The sequence below is a fragment of the Eretmochelys imbricata genome, chromosome 1 (genome assembly GCF_965152235.1).
Source record: "Eretmochelys imbricata isolate rEreImb1 chromosome 1, rEreImb1.hap1, whole genome shotgun sequence".
In the NCBI taxonomy this organism is placed as follows: domain Eukaryota; kingdom Metazoa; phylum Chordata; order Testudines; family Cheloniidae; genus Eretmochelys; species Eretmochelys imbricata.
The window spans coordinates 109549862-109568057 of NC_135572.1; the positions used below are offsets into that span (position 1 = coordinate 109549862).

Consider the following 18196-nt stretch of genomic DNA (forward strand, 5'->3'; position numbering starts at 1 on the left):
TGGATCTGCTTTGGGCCTTGCTCAACAGAAACCAGCTCTGTTTATTCTGCAGATAACATTCTTTTCATAGCATAACAGTGAATATTCTAGGATGAGTGCTGTTTTGTTTTAAAGCATTTGCTTTGTCATACACAATACAGTCCCCTGTTGTATATTTCTATGTGTGTTGCTGTCACATGATGTTCACCAAAGAACCCAGCCTACCAGAGTAAGAAGAGTTGAGTGTTTTTTTTCATCTGTTTAAGAGGATGGGAAGATTCCATTATAATAGAGATGAATTGGTGATCCCTGTGTATTACAATCATTCCTGAAGAAATGCTTTTATTGCTTTTCTCAGGGTCAACCAGGACTACTTGGACCTCAGGGATTCCCTGGACCACCGGGATTAATGGGTATCCCAGGTTTAGAAGGTCACAAAGGTCACAAAGGTGAAAGAGGGCAACCTGGAGTAACTGGACCAAAAGGAGAAGTGGTAATTTCAAAGCTTCACATATTTCATCTAACACCTAAAGAAGAAAATAGTGGGATAATTCTTGCTTTAATTGTGTTGTCTCATTTTAGGGGCTAAGAGGAGTAACTGGTTTCCCTGGTGCAGATGGTGTTCCTGTAAGTAGTCACTCACTTCATACATTAGATATCAAGGATTACTGAGAGTTGTTTACCATTCACTGTAAACATTTTTGCCTGGACTGAAACTACCCCACTGAATTAAAACCCATATGTCAAATTCTGTCCTCGGTTACATGCAGGCAACCCAACTCAAGTCAGTGAGACTTGTTAAAATGAATGCAGTTGCAGACATATAACTGAGAAGAAAACTCTGCCTTGTCTATCATCATCACAGATAATTAGGATTCAGTTGCTGCCCATCATAGAGAAACCCACAAAAAGGGCTGAAAAGGAGGACGTCTGCAGCGTGTCTATAGGGGTTGCTGAGCTAAGCATGCTCTTCTGCACGAGAGAGCTGTGATCCATGTACTTAGTCTCCCCTCATCGTGCAGTGGAGGGGGACAAAATCCTGTCCTTCATTGTTTCATGCTTGTAAAGTGCTTTGAAAATGTCAGTGGTTATAAGGGGGCCGAGTGGTTATTAATTTTATTTGTTATATGTTGTGAGTGACATGATCTTAAAAGCTTTCATAGGTATTTCAGTACTGTAGAACTTTGAATAAATTCTCACTGTCTGTGTAACAAACCCATTGAAAAGTCCTAAAATGAAAACCATAGTCCATTCATGGGAAAGAGTTCAAAGTGCAGCTTACCCTACTTTACATCTTGTGGCATAAAATAATAAGCAAAGAAATCTGAGTCACAGGAATCCCTGGACAGATTTCCCAGGACTTCCTTTGCAGTGCTCTCTGACATCAGGGACTTTCTCTACCACCCACACATGCACATCCACATCCACTCTCCTCTAACCCTCTTTGCTTCCAGCAATGTTCCAAATCTGGTTTTAGAAGATTCTCTCTCTCACTCACACTCTTTCTTCCTCTTCTCTCTGAAAACCAAAGATGAAAGGCTCCTTCCCCTCCACAGCGGAAGCACTGCAGCCAAGGGTCCTTATGAGTCCATGCATACAACTTTCACTGACTTCAGTGGGGTTTGCATACACACAGCTGATGTCCGTGCGAGAGGAGGGTGGTGTTCTGGCTACAAGAAAATTGGGCTGTATTGGGACACTTGCCTGCAGTGAGTCTTAGATAGCTCCACCTCTTTCCTCCAACCTGCAATCTCAATGTATCCTGCCTCCCCCTGCTGTTGTTTCCCAGCCAGCTGTCTCAGGCCAGGAACCAATGGTGACTATCTGGAAGTAAATAGGAACTGATGTGAACCCGAGAGTGGCTCAGTGCAGAGATATGAGGCTGATGGCCAAGAAGAGGGAGGTGAGGATCGTGAGGCCGATGAATAGTGGGAGAATACTGGTGCTTAGTGGGGGCAGGCAAGAAATTAGGAGTTTTCTTTCTGCTCAGATGAGGGAACAGGAGTGGAAAGGAAATCACAGCTCCAGCTGGTGGAGAAGGGAGAAGAAAGATGGAGTTCTGAGCATACTTGGCTCCTATCTTTCTGGTTGCAGTCTTTCATAGAGTAGAGAGCAGCTCAAAGCAAGTACATGATTGCTCTGATTCTCTTTGACATTGATGAAAATCAGGAGTAAGTAACGGCAGTGAAATTAATGGAATCACAGTGGAGTACATCCAGTTTAAGGGAGAGCTGAAAAACGACCAGCTTTTCTCTCCCTTCCAATATCCCAAGAGGCTGATAGTGGTACTTCCACAATGTCACATACCCCTTTGGCTTGAGCTGCTTATTTTTCTCTCTCCATGTGTATGTCACAGCTGCATCATGACACCCAGCCCTGTTCCAAAACCATTGCTATGTTTTTTTTCCTCCTAGAAGGGAAGCTGTTCAAAGCCAGCAAGAAACCCTTCTTCCCAGACTTTTACGCCGAGATACTGATTTCTGCAATAATCCCAGCCCTGATACTCCCTGTATAAGAGCCCTTAGTTGGTTAAGCTCTCTGTTTAACAGAAAGTGCATTGAGCATAGCTTTCTTACCCTTTCCTTTGCCTTTGACTTTTTTCATGCTGTCTGGGGCATCTGGTTCAAGCTGCAGCTATATAAAAAACAGCACTGTCTGTGTTTCTTTCTTTGAAAATTGTAGTTTCCCATGGATCTAAGCCTTGGGCTGATTATGAGAATGTTTAAAAACTATATAAGCACTGGAAAATGAAAATTAGGAACAGATGGATAGATAAACACATTTTTTATTCTCTACAGGGTCATCCTGGTCAGCCAGGATCAAGGGGGAAACCAGGTCACGATGGCTGCAATGGGACCAGAGGTGATGCTGGTGAACAAGGAAGTCAGGGGCCCAGTGGTCAACCTGGTTTCTTTGTAAGTAGCTGAATGAATGAACTGAAATTGATTATTTTGATTAATTTAAGTCTAGTATTTTCAGGACTGAAATGGAAAAATCTTAAGTGGGACTCCCTATCCACTCTGTTTATCTCATGTTTTAACTATTTTTTCTAATGACTTTTAGTAGTGCTTTTGGTTTTTGACCCTCTGTTTATCCACAGAACACTCCACTTACAGGGGATGACCTAACGCAACACCCATATGGTTTTGCCACAGAAGTTAGTAATGAAAAACTATGAAATTCACAAAGGTCTGGAGGGTCTACTCAAAACCCTCTCCATCATATAAGTCCCACAGTGAAGTGGTTTGAGGGAACCACAGGGTGGCTTCTATACTCTATCCACTAAAGAGTATCATTCATCACAATAAATCAAAATTTTGAGGAAAATTTTTCACAACTTTTTTTCACAAAAACAGTTCATTATTTAGATCTAGTGGCTTTACCAACCCACATAAGCAGCATGGCGGGACCACAGTCATTATTCCAGCCAATAGACTGGACTATGCTGAGGTCCCACAACCTAATTCTTAATTAAGGGCAAATTTCTTTGCCTGCTTCCTGCACAATTCACCCATATGATCCTGATGATTTCATCTTTTTACATGTAACATGAATTTCCACCATTAGGCATGGTCACTGTTCACACACTTTAGTGTGTATATGCATATGAAATTGCTGTTGGATATATTTCACAACTTCAAATATGCAGTGGTGAGCTGGAAGCAGTTCGCACTGGTTCGCGCGAACCGGTTGTTAAATTTTGAAGCAGTTTTAGAACCGGTTGTTAACCCGTTTCCCTGCAGGGGGCGCTGAGGCTTTGATGGGCTCCGGACGGAAAGTGATGTAATTCCTCCTCCAGCGGCCTGGGGTGCTGCGGGAGCCATGTGGTACCCTGCCTGCAGCCAGCCCTGCACCCCCTGCCTGCAGCCAGCCCCCGTCTCCAGCCACCCCCTGCCCTGCCTCCAGCCACCCCCGCACCTCCTGCCTGCAGCCAGCCCTGCACCCCCTGCCCTGCCCTGCCTGCAGCCAGCCCCTGCCACACGCACCCGCTGCCCTGTCTACAGCCAGCCCTGCACCCCCTGCCTGCAGCCAGCCTCTGCCGCACCCCCTGCCCTGTATCCAGCCAACCCCTGCCGCATGCACCCGCTGCCCTGCCCTGTCTGCAGCCAGACCATCTCCAGCCACCCCTGCACCCTCTGCCCTGCCTGCAACAGCCCCTGCCGCACCCCCTGCCCTGCCCTGCCCGCAGTCAGCCCCTGCCTCACCCCCTGCCCTGCCCGCAGCCAGCCCCTGTCTCCAGCCACCCCCGCAACCCCTGCCCACAGCCAGCCCCTGCCGCACCCCCTGCCCTGCCCGCAGCCAGTCTCTACCTCCAGTCAGCCCCTGCCCTGTCTCCAACCAGCCCCACACCCCCTGCCCTGCCTGCAGCCAGCCCTGCACCCCCTGCCTCCAGCCAACCCCACACCCTCCTGTCTCCAACCAGCTCCACACCCCCTGCCCTGCCCGCAGCCAGCCCTGCACCCCCTGCCTCCAGCTAGCCCTGCCCCAAGCCCCTGTCTGCAGCTGGCCCCACGTCCACTGGTGCCCTGCAGTTCCCAGGGCAGTAACCCTGCACACCTGCTTCAATGAGGGGGCAGGGAGCAGGTGGGACCCACATGTGCACCCCCTAGGGTGACCAGACAGCAAGTGTGAAAAATCAGGACAGGGGGTGGGGGTAATAGGAGCCTATATAAGAAAAAGACCGCAAAGTCAGGACTGTCCCTATAAAATCGGGACATCTGGTCACCCTAGCACACCTCTAGGGAGAGGCGGGGACCCACACATGTGAAACGGAGCTCATTTCTAGTTCAGGCCCATCTTTTTAAAAAAGAACTTTAGGCAGGCTTAACATACATCCGTATTTTCCTGGACAGGTCCGGCTTTTTGGTTCTTAAATCACCGTCTGGGAGGAATTTTTAAATTTTAAAAATTCCTCCTGGGAAAATACGGACGTATGGTAACCCTGTTGGTAGAAAAAATACATACTGGGGCACATCCCTTAAATCAGAACTTTTTATAGGGAACCAGTTAAGATTTTGGCAGCTCATCACTGCAAATATATAAATAGTCATAGATGTGAAAAGCCTTTTTCTTTTTGTCTTATCAATTTAGGGAATCCAGGGACCAAAAGGTCAGAAGGGGGAACCTTTTGTAATGACTCCTGAACTAGCAAGCAAATTCAGGGTACGTATCTATCACTTGTGAATTGATGAGCTCTCATGTGCAGCGTCTCTTGGATTTGGTAGAGGGGTGGGGTTTTTTCCATCTTTAAGCCAAGTTTCTGATTTTTCTACATGCATTTTGCAACAGGGCTGTTACTTTTCACTCTCCTGAGTATTATGAACCCTAGCTGACTTCCAGGAAAGTGGGACCTTTCCAATTTCTTCATAACAAAGAACCTCCAGCTACATGTTGACTATGGGTGTGCTGGAAATTATTTTTGATAATATGTTAATAGGTATCTTGTATTTTTCAATCAGAGAGTATTCTTTTCCTTCTAGAATAATTCTGAAATCTAATAATAGTGCTAATAATTAATCATTTGTATTAGTTCATTTCGAGTATCTGATACCCAACAGTTAGATAATGACAGCCATACACCTTTTAGGTTTACCTTGCTCCATAAATCGTCCCACTAACTTCAGTGGAGATATTTGAGTAGTAAGGAAATGTACAAAATGAGGAAGGGTATGTGAACTGTTGTCCCAGAAGGTTTTTGGATCAAACTTCCAAATATATTTCAACATGTTCTACAGTCAAAAATGTGGTTTTTAAAGATGGAAATGTTCAAAGAAACAATCATTTGGTACTGTAATTCTAAATGCAATGTATTGAGAGAATCCGCATTTAACTAGTTTCTTTCAATTCAGGATACATACATATCCTGGTTAGACATCATCTAAATTTATAAACTGGGATTTCCAAAGGAAGTTAGGCATTCAATTCCCATTTCATTTCAACTCCCTTAGCCACCTTCTGAAAATCCCAGCCATAATATATATAACTGTACTGTACATAGAAAGTATACAATTAACATGTAATAAAATTGAACTGATTTTCTATATCAATATTTATATTGAATTTATCTTTATTTAAACTTTTTGTGTCATGTTTTTATGCTACGGTCTGATTATTTAAAATAATTGATATGACTGAAGGAATGGCTTTTTAAAAATCCCTGAGCTAGAAGATGTATTGTTTAGTGTCGTACACAGTACTTACTGTGTCTTTAACTATTTTTGTCTTCTTTAGGGAGAGCCTGGTGAGCCGGGATTGTTGGGCTTTCCAGTAAGTTGCTGTTCACCAAATGTGATGATTTATCAATATGTTAATAATAGCAGCTACCAAAACAACATCCACTATTGGTTTGTTTCATTTTTTAAAGTCATTTTTGGTATTTCTAGGGACCTCAAGGTGCTCTCGGTGTTGTGGGTTTAATTGGTCCAACAGGAAATCCAGGAAGACCAGTAAGTATTTTTAAAATATGTACTCTATGAAATTATCCTGACAGAAGTATCATGCTAACAGGACCTAATTTTTTGTACACTCGGAGCTAGTAGTTGTACAGTAGCTAACAGGTTTAAGTATGACAACTAGGTATTGTTAAAACCAAAGAGGGCATTACATTTTGAAAGTGAAAGGCAGTATGTTACACTAATTCTCCAGGGATCAGCATTGCAAAAAAGAATCAAGAACTTTCAGCATGTATCGCCTGTATTATTGCAATTATATTGTCTTGTGAAAACCACAAGTTCCTACTGAGCTACAGAAGTAACTCCACTGGCTCCAGGTAATTAGCAGCCTCGTATCCCATTAGGGCCAGGAGGATGATCAAATGCGCTAAGCTAGCATGTTTCAATATCATACGGTACAATAAAGGTAGTTAATATATTAAGTATTGTTGACTGTCTGAATGCTAAATGAATACAGTACATTCTGAATGTATCCTTATGTTTCACATGTAAAGTGTTTGATGTTCTCAAAACAGTATTAATAGAAAAGGCACTAATAAGTGGTAATTTACTCTCTGCAATTGTATTTGTACAGGGACCACCCGGGCCACCGGGACCCCCAGGACCACCAGTAAGTCTTTCTCTGAAGAGCTGTCCTTATATATTTCATTTTGGGTTCATAGGGTCTGAGCCAAGTCAATGGACAGATATCACTGATCTCAGTTGATGTGCTCAGTCAGGCCTTTAATTATTATAGAGAGAAGAGGTGGGTGAGGTAATATTTTTTATTGGACCAACTTCTGTTAGTGAGAGAGACAAGTTTTCGAGCTACACGGAGCTCTTCTTCAGGTCTGCAGACTATAGTGATTACAGACATACCTAGTAAACTGAAAATGTTGTGAGTTGTGAAGCCCAGGGAGAAGGGTGGTTTCAAAACCTGAGTTCCAGCCCCAGTGCACCTTCAAAGCATTGTCTATGCAGCTATTTTTAAAGCACTAGTGTGGACCAACTAGCTTGATCTGGGAGACTCATTCCCACTCACTTCAAAAAGGTTTGTAGACATACCCTTTAAATCAACCTTTCGCTGGGGAAGTCTTCTCTGGGGTGGTTAAACCTGCTTTAGAGCCAGATTACACTGCTGGTGTGAGCACAGCAGTCTCCCCAGATCAAAGAATCTGTCCATATATCTCAGATTATATTTTATCTGAGAAAATACATGAGTTCCTAGTTCCAATATGCAGTGTACTTAGGTAATTTTATTTAACATGTAGTTTTATTAAAAAGCCCCCACAGATGTAAAGTGCAGTCTTTTCACATTTTTACTCAGAGAAAAGACAGACTTAATGCCTGTCAGAGGAAACACTGGAGAAGTGCTGTCAACATGAGATTTTAATTGCAGCCGTCTTTCTAAATGCTAAACCAAAATGATTTATTGAGTTAGAGCTAGACTGTTATGTGATCACAATTCTGAAATGATGTCCTAAGAATCTCTACCCTGAAACACTCCTTTGGTTAAGTACTTCTGGAGCTCCTTTCATTTAAAGCTGTTCTGTAGAAGTATTGTATAATTATATTATGCTGACTTAATGTCTTTGCAGGGCAACAGGGGCCTTGGTTTTTATGGAGAAAAAGGTGAAAAGGTAAAGGAAAACCAGTGAATTAGTATGGGTATGACAAGATAAATTGGTGACGCTTACACTTTATAAAAGAGCTTGTTTATATTACTGTCTAATATTATTTTGTGGTGATATACTATAGTAAAAATTCATTCACTTTGAAGTGATGATAAGCACAATAGTAAATGTTGTAGCCAAATAGTCTTTTACATGTCTAGGTCTGATGTGCTCTCCTACCAGTACAAATCAGAAGAAACTCTATTGAAATCAATGGAGTTAGATCAGAGTGAAAGAAGAATCTTAACTTTGTTCTAGAAGCATTTAGTATAATGGAAAATGTTGTCACCTCTTAGTTTAGTATGAATCTAATTCTTTTCTTGCCATAACCTTGTTTAGGGTACATCTATACGTATAGCACTGCGGTGGCACAGCTGTAGTGCATTGTAGTGCATTTGGTGAAGACGTTCTATGCCCAACGGAGAGAGCCCTCCCGTTGGCATAAAAAAACCCAACCTCTGCAAGCAGCATAAGCGATGTGGGTAGGAGAAGGTGTGCACACGAACACTTATGTCGGTGTAATTTATGTCACTCAGGAGGGGTGGAATGTTCACACCCCTGAGCAACATAAGTTTTGCCAGCATAGGCTGTAGTGTAGACATAGCCTTAGACTTTTACAGCTAAACTTTTAGCTGGTGTAAGTCCATGTTGGTCCGATTGGTTCCAGTTTAGGATCTAGTCCTAAATTTTAGTAGCAAATTGTGCACCCAATGCAGGTCTACAATTTAAAGAGTTATTTTAGCTGCTGCTAAACATATTTCTGTGGTTTTCCTACAGGGTGAAATAGGTCCACAGGGCCCTCCTGGTCTTCCATCTACGAGGGAGCTGATAGTTTCCCCAGACACAATCCTAGCAGAACAATACAAGGTAATTAAAAACATTGTGTAAAAGCATACGGGGTATTGAATTGAATTCAGATAAACAAAGCTAAGTACTTATTCAAGAGTGGGGATTTTGGGGGGGGTGGGGGGATTGCAACATAATAGTGAATTTAGGGAAAAGAGAGAGAGAGAGAACGTGCAATAGATTACCATACAAACACAAAGTCAAATGCCTTTGCTACTCAAGATTGCCATTCCTTTTGGGATGAAAGACTTATGAGTATTAGAGCTAAAATCGCTCACAGTCATACTTACTATGTTTCCCTTGAAGTGCCTAGACAAACTTGTTCCTTTTCTTCAAGCAAATCCTAACTCTGTACTACTTAATGTCACTAATATTTTCTCATTTATTATCACAAAATTCTATATAGAAAGCATTCATATTGATGATTTGTCCAACAGTCAGTGATATTGTCATGTTGTCACAGAAACATATGGGTAAATATACTGAAGGAGAGAATTTGCGTTACTGTATGTATCCATAAAATGTAGGCATGATCCTGTCCTTAGAGTGACTGTCAGGGCCTACCCCTCTGCACACAGAAAACCCCCTGTAGTAAGACACAGCCTGTCAAGGTTCCTCCCATACTCTGAACTCTAGGGTACAGATGTGGGGACTTGCATGAAAAACCTCCTAAGCTTATCTTTACCAGCTTAGGTCAAAACTTCCCCAAGGTACAAAATATTCCACCCTTTGCCCTTGGATTGGCCGCTACCACCACCAAACTAATACTGGTTACTGGGGAAGAGCTGTTTGGACGCGTCTTTCCCCCCAAAATACTTCCCAAAACCTTGCACCCCACTTCCTGGGCAAGGTTTGGTAAAAAGCCTCACCAATTTGCCTAGGTGACTACAGACGCAGACCCTTGGATCTTAAGAACAATGAACAATCCTCCCAACACTTGCACCCCCCCTTTCCTGGGAAATGTTGGATAAAAAGCCTCACCAATTTGCATAGGTGCCCACAGACCCAAACCTTTGGATCTGAGAACAATGAAAAAGCATTCAGTTTTCTTACAAGAAGACTTTTAATAAAAATAGAAGTAAATAGAAATAAAGAAATCCCCCCTGTAAAATCAGGATGGTAGATACCTTACAGGGTAATTAGATTCAAAACATAGAGAACCCCTCTAGGCAAAACCTTAAGTTACAAAAAAGATACACAGACAGAAATAGTTATTCTATTCAGCACAGTTCTTTTCTCAGCCATTTAAAGAAATCATAATCTAACACGTACCTAGCTAGATTACTTACTAAAAATTTTAAGACTCCATTCCTGGTCTATCCCTGACAAAGGCAGACTAAAGACAGACACACAGACCCTTTGTTTCTCTCCCTCCTCCCAGCTTTTGAAAGTATCTTGTCTCCTCATTGGTCATTTTGGTCAGGTGCCAGCGAGGTTACCTTTAGCTTCTTAACCCTTTACAGGTGAGAGGAGCTTTCCCCTGGCCAGGAGGGATTTCAAAGGGGTTTACCCTTCCCTTTATATTTATGACACAGCCTATTCACATAAATGGCTCTTTGCACGCAGGGAAGATGTGCCCTCCCCTGAATTTGGCGCCTTTTGCATCAATCACCAACCTCTAATCTGTTTTGGTTTTTTTTTTGTCCCAAATCTGAGACTAGTAGAGGTCAGGTGGCTCAGGCACTGTTTCTCCACCCTGGGCTGAAGGACCAAGTAGTATATAGATATTTGTTTGAAACTTCAACACCCCATGGCTAGACCCCCTACCAAACTCATTAAATTAGTAACCACTCTGCAGTCCCATAACTGATAAAATGATTCCATCCCCTGCTTAGGGCAGCTCTCCCTCTAACTCTGACCTGGGTGGCCTCTTTTAAACAGCCCTAGGACTCTTCCTGGGGGCACCCATGTTTGTGAGACACCTCGCACCACTGCCCTTAGCATGAGGGAGCATTGTCTGTACCTGCCAGGGGTCAGCCCCCTGACGCTCCCAGCCACAGGCAACACACACACTCCCCTCTCAGTCCAAAGGCTCTGCCATCCCTCAGTCCTCCAAGCATCCAGCCCCGGATCTTCTGGACATTCACAGAATTGCCAGACCTGCTGTTCCGAAAGGAACAGTACACCACAGCTTACCAGTTTCACCTTAGAACATAGCTCCCCTGAAAACAACACTGCACTTAGATTTCTTTGTAGAAAATGCAGCTACAAGTTTATTTACCGAAGACTGTACATATGATAGCAAACAGAAATATTGGAAAGAAAGGGTTACGTGTAAAATAAAATCATAACATGCATTCTAAAGCCTAAACTCCACTAACAAAATGCCCTCTTGTTTAATAAGATACCGCTTACCCTAAAGTGCTTCCTGCAGCATTTTTCAACCATGATGGCTGAGACCCTCCTTTCATAAGATCAAGCCCTCTGGCAACTTGTCTCCCTCTGATGAAGGAACCAGGGCATCTTTCTGCACTCCTCATATATCAGACCAATTTTTTGTTCTTCACTTATAAAATAGAATTTTTCCACAATTCCCCACTGTTTATCTCTTCCTGTTAATTTTCATTCTGAAATCCCTTCAATCTCTTCATTATCATTTGACTCAGTATGCTAATAGACTTCTGACCTGTGTGACACAGGCTTTCAGTAGAAACCTTACATGACACTCTTTGGTGAACTAGAATGTAAATAACAGGCCCAGGGGATCCCTATAACTCTTATGCATCTTCTGTGCCCTCTGCCAGTTGGCATAAGAAGCTCCTTGGGTCTTACCCTGCAATACCATCATCCGTAGCAGGAGTAACTGCATCATGGCAGTTACTCATAGTCTGTGAGATCGATAATCTCAAGTGGAAGAATAGCATGTGAAGTATCTTTGCTGGGTCTTCGAATCACCCACTCTCCGCACTGCATTCTGCCTTTTCCTGGAGGAACGCAGCAGGGGGCAGTTAAGTCCTGAGCAACGTAGAATGGGTTGTGGCGTAGCCACTGCTCCACTGGATGATTTATTTCCTCGTGCAAAGTGATGAGCAAATGGCCTGCTCCTGGGAAGTAGCTCATCCGTGCTGAAGACGGGTTTATAACAAGTGTTACACATCACATTCCCTGGACTGCCTTAGGAAACACAGTGAATGGTGTTGGGAAAGAAAATGTGATGTCAAAATAACTTTTATCTCTCAGGGAAAAAAATAAAATAAAAGGAGGTGGAGGAGGCTGATCACAGTTCAAATAAGGCAAAGGAAGAGAGAAAGTCTAAACTAAGCTCATCTCTGGAGTGGATAGAGTTGGGAATATTTCTATTTATTTGCAGGCATTTCTGTGGCGCTCATAACCACAGAATCTGATCTCCTCATAAACAAGTCTGATTTAAGCCTTGTACTGTGAGGTGGGGATACTTGCACATTTTTTCAATCTGAGCAGTATGGAGAAACGTATCTCTTTTAGAAAAAAAATACATCAAAAAGCATTTCCCAACAAATTATCAAATAAAAAACACTAAAGCTACTTATGACTCATGCATTTTATAAGACAAGTATATTATTGACCAGAACTCAATAGTAATGGTTTTTCTCTTGGTAAATACCTGCTGTTTCATGTTACAAAACTTGATGCATTTGAGAAAGCACAACATACTTGAACGGTTGTAATCTTTCCTCTTTTTTTTCATTGTTAGGGTGAAAAGGGAATAAAAGGAGAAACAGGAGAACCTGGAACTCAAGTAAGTCAACTGAAGAAAACCAAAGACAAATAAGTCAAGCTCTGTGGTTAATATTGGTACATTCTACCTTTGAAATGGTATGGGATAGAAATAAAACAACTTAACAGGATGTATCAACTTTTCTCTTCATACCCCTTTGATGAATCATGGCAGGCCATATCATGCCACGATATGGCCCTGATTAGGCCTCAGCTGGAGTACTGTGTCCAGTTCTGGGCAGCACATTTCAGGAAAGATATGGGCAAATTGGAGAAAGTTCAAAGAAGAGCAACAAAAATGATTAAAGGTCTAGAAAACATGACCTATGAGGAAAGATTGAAAAACTTGGGTTTGTTTAGTCTGAGAAGAAAAGACTGAGCAGGGACATGATAACAGTTTTCAAGTACATAAAAGGTTGTTACAAGGAGGAGGGTAAAATTGTTCTCCTTAACCTCTGAGAATAGGACAAGAAGGAATGGGCTTAAAGTCCAGCAAGGGAGGTTGAGGTTGGACATTAGGAAAAACTTCCTAACTGTGACGGTGGTTAAGCACTGGAATAAATTTCCTAGGGGGGTTATGGAATATCCATTGCTGGAGATTTTTAACAGCAGGTTAGACAAACACCTTTCAGGGATGGTCTAGTTATTACTTAGTCCTGCCTTGAGTGCAGGGGACTGGACTAAATGACCTATTGAGGTCCCTTCCAGGCCTACGATTCTATGATATTTAGGATGGAACGCCCATTGCAATAAGTTTTATGGGCTAACTAAAATGAGATCCTTTCTCACAACCAATTTTTTAATTTGCAGGTTAAATGTTACTATGTCTGGTGTACATAGCGTTCCTTAAAATCCCATTAAATGGTTACATACGGCAATTTTCTTGATCCCTTCCAGTCTGCCCTCCAGCCTGGGTATAGCATAGGTACAGCTTTGGTTTCATTGGTTGATGAATTCAGTAGTCAAGTGGACAATACTCAGGTGGTTTGTCCTTTAATTTAGAGCTGTCAGCAGTCTTTGACACCATAGACTGTGAGGTTTTGTTAACTCATCTGCAGAACCTGGACTAGCTGGATGGTTTTGCTCTTGGTTAGCTCCATTCCTACTTTCTGAGCAGTCGTAAAGAGTAGTTTTGAGCAATTAATCACTAGCCCACAGGATCTCCCATAAGGGGGTTCTGTAAGGCTCTATTCTCTCAACCCTCCTGTTCAACTGGTATGTGACACCCCTGGGGAAGGTTGCAATTTGAGCTGTGTTGCCTTTAGTATACAGTCGATTACACGCTCTATAAATCCTAATCTGCTTTCACACTTGTTTTACACAGGTATAATTTCATTGACTTCAGTAGAATTACTTTGGATTTATGCCTGTAGCGAAGTGAAGAAGGCCTATGCCTATCTCATTTTTATTAAACTTGGATGGTGGAGTATCTGTGTTTTCTCATTATCTATTTGAAACTAGGATTTGGATGAGATCTGAGATAACTAACTGGTTATACAGTTAAAAACAGTTGCTTTGGGTTTTCTTCAGAGTAGCAACTACAAAAGTAGTTGTTTTTTTTAAAGGCTATGGGGCGGTGGATTCATCTCTCTAAGGGCCTGATCCTAGCACTCTGATTATGCAAACAGACAAAACTGAGGAGATTTTAGCTCTTGTATGAACTACAGGTTCAGGTCTGATGTTTACACAGGCCACGGTGTTTTCACTTGTGCTTATTATCAGCCTTTGCATGCAGTGTAGTGCTCTTCTCTTCATAGATACATTCATATATACAGTCTGTAAACATAACGGTCTATGTAAGTGCATCTGCAATGTTTCCTAGGGTTTACCCGCATATTCAGCAGAAGATGGAGAAGAAGGAATAATAGGTTTTCCAGGACTAAGGGTAAGTGGTTCATTAAAGATGAAATTCACCCCAGGGCAGAGAGCCATCTAACACCTGTTATATGGCCGTCAGATCAAGTCAGAGGTGAAGAAGCTATGTGTGGGAGTGGTTGTGCAACCTATCTGTGCCTAGTGGGACTGGAAAGGGAGAGGCCACTGAGACAGGCAAAGGGAGAATCCACTGGCTCCACACTCATGCATATGAAGTGACTTGGACCCCCTCCATATTGGGGTCTATAGCCAATACTGCCGCCTATAGCAACTATAAAAGTCTGTGCTGAAACTCTATGACCTGTTTGCTGGTTTCAGGGGTGGATTCCATTTCTCCATCCCCTTCTTATCCTCACAAAGCCAAATTAATGGGTAAGGGAATACTGACTGTCACTCTTATTGTTTTTATTCATCTACACCCCAATAGAAAACATAAACCTGTTTGGGTGCAAAGATCTTGTAGCACACAGTTGGTGCTGCTCCATATCATTTGTCCTCATTGTTACTGTTTCTGAAATGAACAAATATGGTGGAAAGCATAGGCAATATAAATATTTCTAAAAACACTCAGAAATCATAACATTCTTATGGTGGTTTTACAACATCTTGGAAAGAAAGAAAGAAAGAAAGAAAGAAAGAAAGAAAGAAAGAAAGAAAGAAAGAAAGAAAGAAAGAAAGAAAGAAAGAGATTAGCCTGTTCTGTTTGTACTGTGCATCTACTTATTAGAAAATGAGTCTATAAATTCTTCTTGTTATGGTCAGTTTTTTAAAAAGTTTTTAAAAGGGTTTCACTTTATTCTGCAAATGATGTTGTACTTTCATAGGGATTACCTGGTATCAATGGCATCCCAGGAGCTGCTGGGGAAAAAGTGAGTATTTAGCACAAAAATCAGATTTTGTCTCTAGCACACTGCTTTTAACATATGGAACTGACATCTTCAGATTATAGAAAAATACATGTTTTATCCTGGAAAATGACAGAGCATAATATCAATACAGAGTTTATTCTAACCGATACATTCTAATTTATTATTTACACAATGCTATAAGTGTACACAGCACTATATAACATATAACATGTGCCAGACAAATAACATGCCTTACACAACAGACATTAGAACTTTAAGTTTTAAGTGGGCATAACAGTACATAAGAAATGCATATTCATTTAACATTTTACCAAATTACATCACCAAGAGCCAGTTTTGCACAGTATAAGTAACCCTTTGGAATATTCCATGCTTGACTTTTATATTTAGACTCACTAATTGAAAATCAAAGTGTATTCTACACATACTATAGGTATCAAATTCTGATCTCAGTTATACCTTGTAAATAAGATCAGAATATTGTCTGGACTCTCCAACGGCAATCAACTTGATTTTATGGACCAGGTGACGTCCTTGTTCTTTGGGGAATCCCAGTTATTTTAAAAGTGAGGGGGGGAAATTGGTCTGGTAATTAAAGCCTGTATTGCCATTTAGGAATATGTTTTCAGAGAGCTATGGAAGTGTATTCACAGTTCCCATCATTGCTGACGTGAGTTCTGTAACGTCTTTTATACCATACTGAAATGTGTTGTCTTTTAGATAATTTTCATCAGATGTTTTAGAGGTCTGTGGTCCATGTGCCATCTTGAATTTCTGAGCACAAACCAAAAGGAGAGAGAGGAAAAACTGAGAAAAATCCTAGCTGATTCTCTGTGTCCATAGAAACACTCAATAATATCTAAAAGAAAATGTTGTCATAACTGGAAGCTCTCGTGCTTTTTATTTGTGTGCAGAAAATGGCTGCTTCTATCAGTGTTAGAAACCATGCCCATAAGATATTCAAATAAGTCTATGGATACAGGAATAAATGGTTTCTCTGTGCTTCTTGATTATGCTAAGGAATTTGGCAGCAAGGAATACTAATCCTTGTGTGAAATCCACAGCTCTTAAACTACTGTCAAAACGGCTAGTCCAGAAGAGAGAAAACTGTCAATAATATGTACATTAAGGGCTCTTTCCTTTTACTTAAGTAGGCTTGATATCTGCACCCATGTCAGAATCATTTATTCACCCCTTTTGTCCCTTTTTGAGTTTGAGTCCCGACAAAATTTTAGTAAAGGGTACATTTATTTCAATGAGATATAACTGGTAAATCATGACATCTGAAGGAGTAGGTTTCCCAATATGTTATTCAGCAGCAAAAACATTTTTTTTAAATTAATTGTTTGACTCCCTTGAGAGAAGGAAGAACTATAGCTTAATCCTCTCAGTGTACTTAAAGTAAGCAGTAGATAGTTAGGAAACTCCTGGCTTCCTTTTTAGATATACAGCTCCACCTAGTGTGAAAGAGATTTTACATCTATTGCATAACAGTTGTTAGTTTTCTGACAATGTTTGACATATATTTCCATTGTGAATAACATCTTTGATCCCTGGGGGTCAGTTTGTGATATCTTGGAGAGTGTTGTGGTGTGTTGCAATGCTTTAAAACTGTGTAAATGTTTTCTGAAGCCAATTATTGAAATATCTGCTCTATTCAGGAGTTCACTACACTCTTCAGTTTTAGAGGCTGTATATAAAAATGTTGGCTCAGATCCACAGCTAGTGTAAATTGCACAGCTTCACTAACATCAGTGGATCCACAGTGACTTACAACAGCTGAGGCTCTGGCCACTATTTTATTTTAATGCTTTAACTTTTTAGAATTTCTGTTTTCTTGAGTACACGTGGACATTGTATCTAGAATTCAGTTCTAGAAATTTTTTTAAATGAAATAGAATAGTGCTGATTTTTCTCTCCCTTACACCTGAATAAATCAGGAATAATTCCATTGAAGTCAATGGAATTACACTGGTGTAAAACCAATGCATACGAGAGGAGACTTAAGCCTGGTATTTTCATATGCACAGCTCCATCAGCTGAAATATACACTAATGGGATACGATATATTGCACCCTGCTGACACAGGCTTCAGATTTAAGTCACTTCAGACATGTACCAGAAAGCTGGTATAGGCAAGCCCTGGAGGTGTCATTGTCTCAGTTAAAAGAATAAATCATTCAATTAATTAAAATGCTCTGTAGAGATATGTTTGTGATAAAACATTCTTACGGATATTGATAGTTTAGTTATGTAATCTGCAACAGTAGTGCATTTTGTATTGCAGTGGTACCTAGAGGCCCCAGCCCCAGGATGCTTGATACTGTACAAACACATAATAAAGAAACAATTCCTGCCCTCAAGAGCTCACAACCTAAGTATAACTATGACTTTATTATAACAATGACACCTCTAGGGTGTAGCTCATTGGTATATTCTAGACAAGTTTCTCTGGCTGACCGACATGTGGAGAAAACCCCACTGTGCTGCAGAGTAAAAGAGGCACTGTGCATGTGCATTGTCTTCATGACACTATCTCCAAGGACTAGAGAGGATGGGCCATTTGCCTTCTCCTTGCCCCTTTTTTTTTATCAATCCAGAATGCAGGTTCCCATCGCAAGATCTTCTGAGAGCTCAACAGCTTCATTTCCTGCCCATTCTATAGCCCTCCAACCAGGCTATGTGGCAGGGCTGTACCAAGGCTTGGATTTGACCCAATATACAAAATATGTAACAGAAAAAACCTGAAAGGTAGAACTAAATTATTATTCCCAAGAGTAAATCCTGAGGGTGACAAACTTCTCAGCTTTGCTGCATGGTTCACACA

At 41.3% G+C, this 18196-nt stretch overlaps 1 protein-coding gene across 1 annotated transcript in view; it reads left to right on the top strand.

Moving 5' to 3' along the window:
- The window catches only part of COL4A2 (collagen type IV alpha 2 chain), a 181809-nt gene that overhangs the window by 90862 nt on the left and 72751 nt on the right, over window positions 1–18196 (top strand). Inside the window, exons 4-15 of the mRNA XM_077807549.1 lie at window positions 338–472; window positions 562–606; window positions 2778–2894; window positions 5071–5142; window positions 6211–6246; window positions 6363–6425; window positions 7006–7041; window positions 8009–8050; window positions 8861–8950; window positions 12603–12647; window positions 14448–14510; window positions 15325–15369. Of these exons, the coding sequence (XP_077663675.1) occupies window positions 338–472; window positions 562–606; window positions 2778–2894; window positions 5071–5142; window positions 6211–6246; window positions 6363–6425; window positions 7006–7041; window positions 8009–8050; window positions 8861–8950; window positions 12603–12647; window positions 14448–14510; window positions 15325–15369 (789 nt within the window). The remainder of the gene's footprint in view (window positions 1–337; window positions 473–561; window positions 607–2777; window positions 2895–5070; window positions 5143–6210; window positions 6247–6362; window positions 6426–7005; window positions 7042–8008; window positions 8051–8860; window positions 8951–12602; window positions 12648–14447; window positions 14511–15324; window positions 15370–18196) is intronic.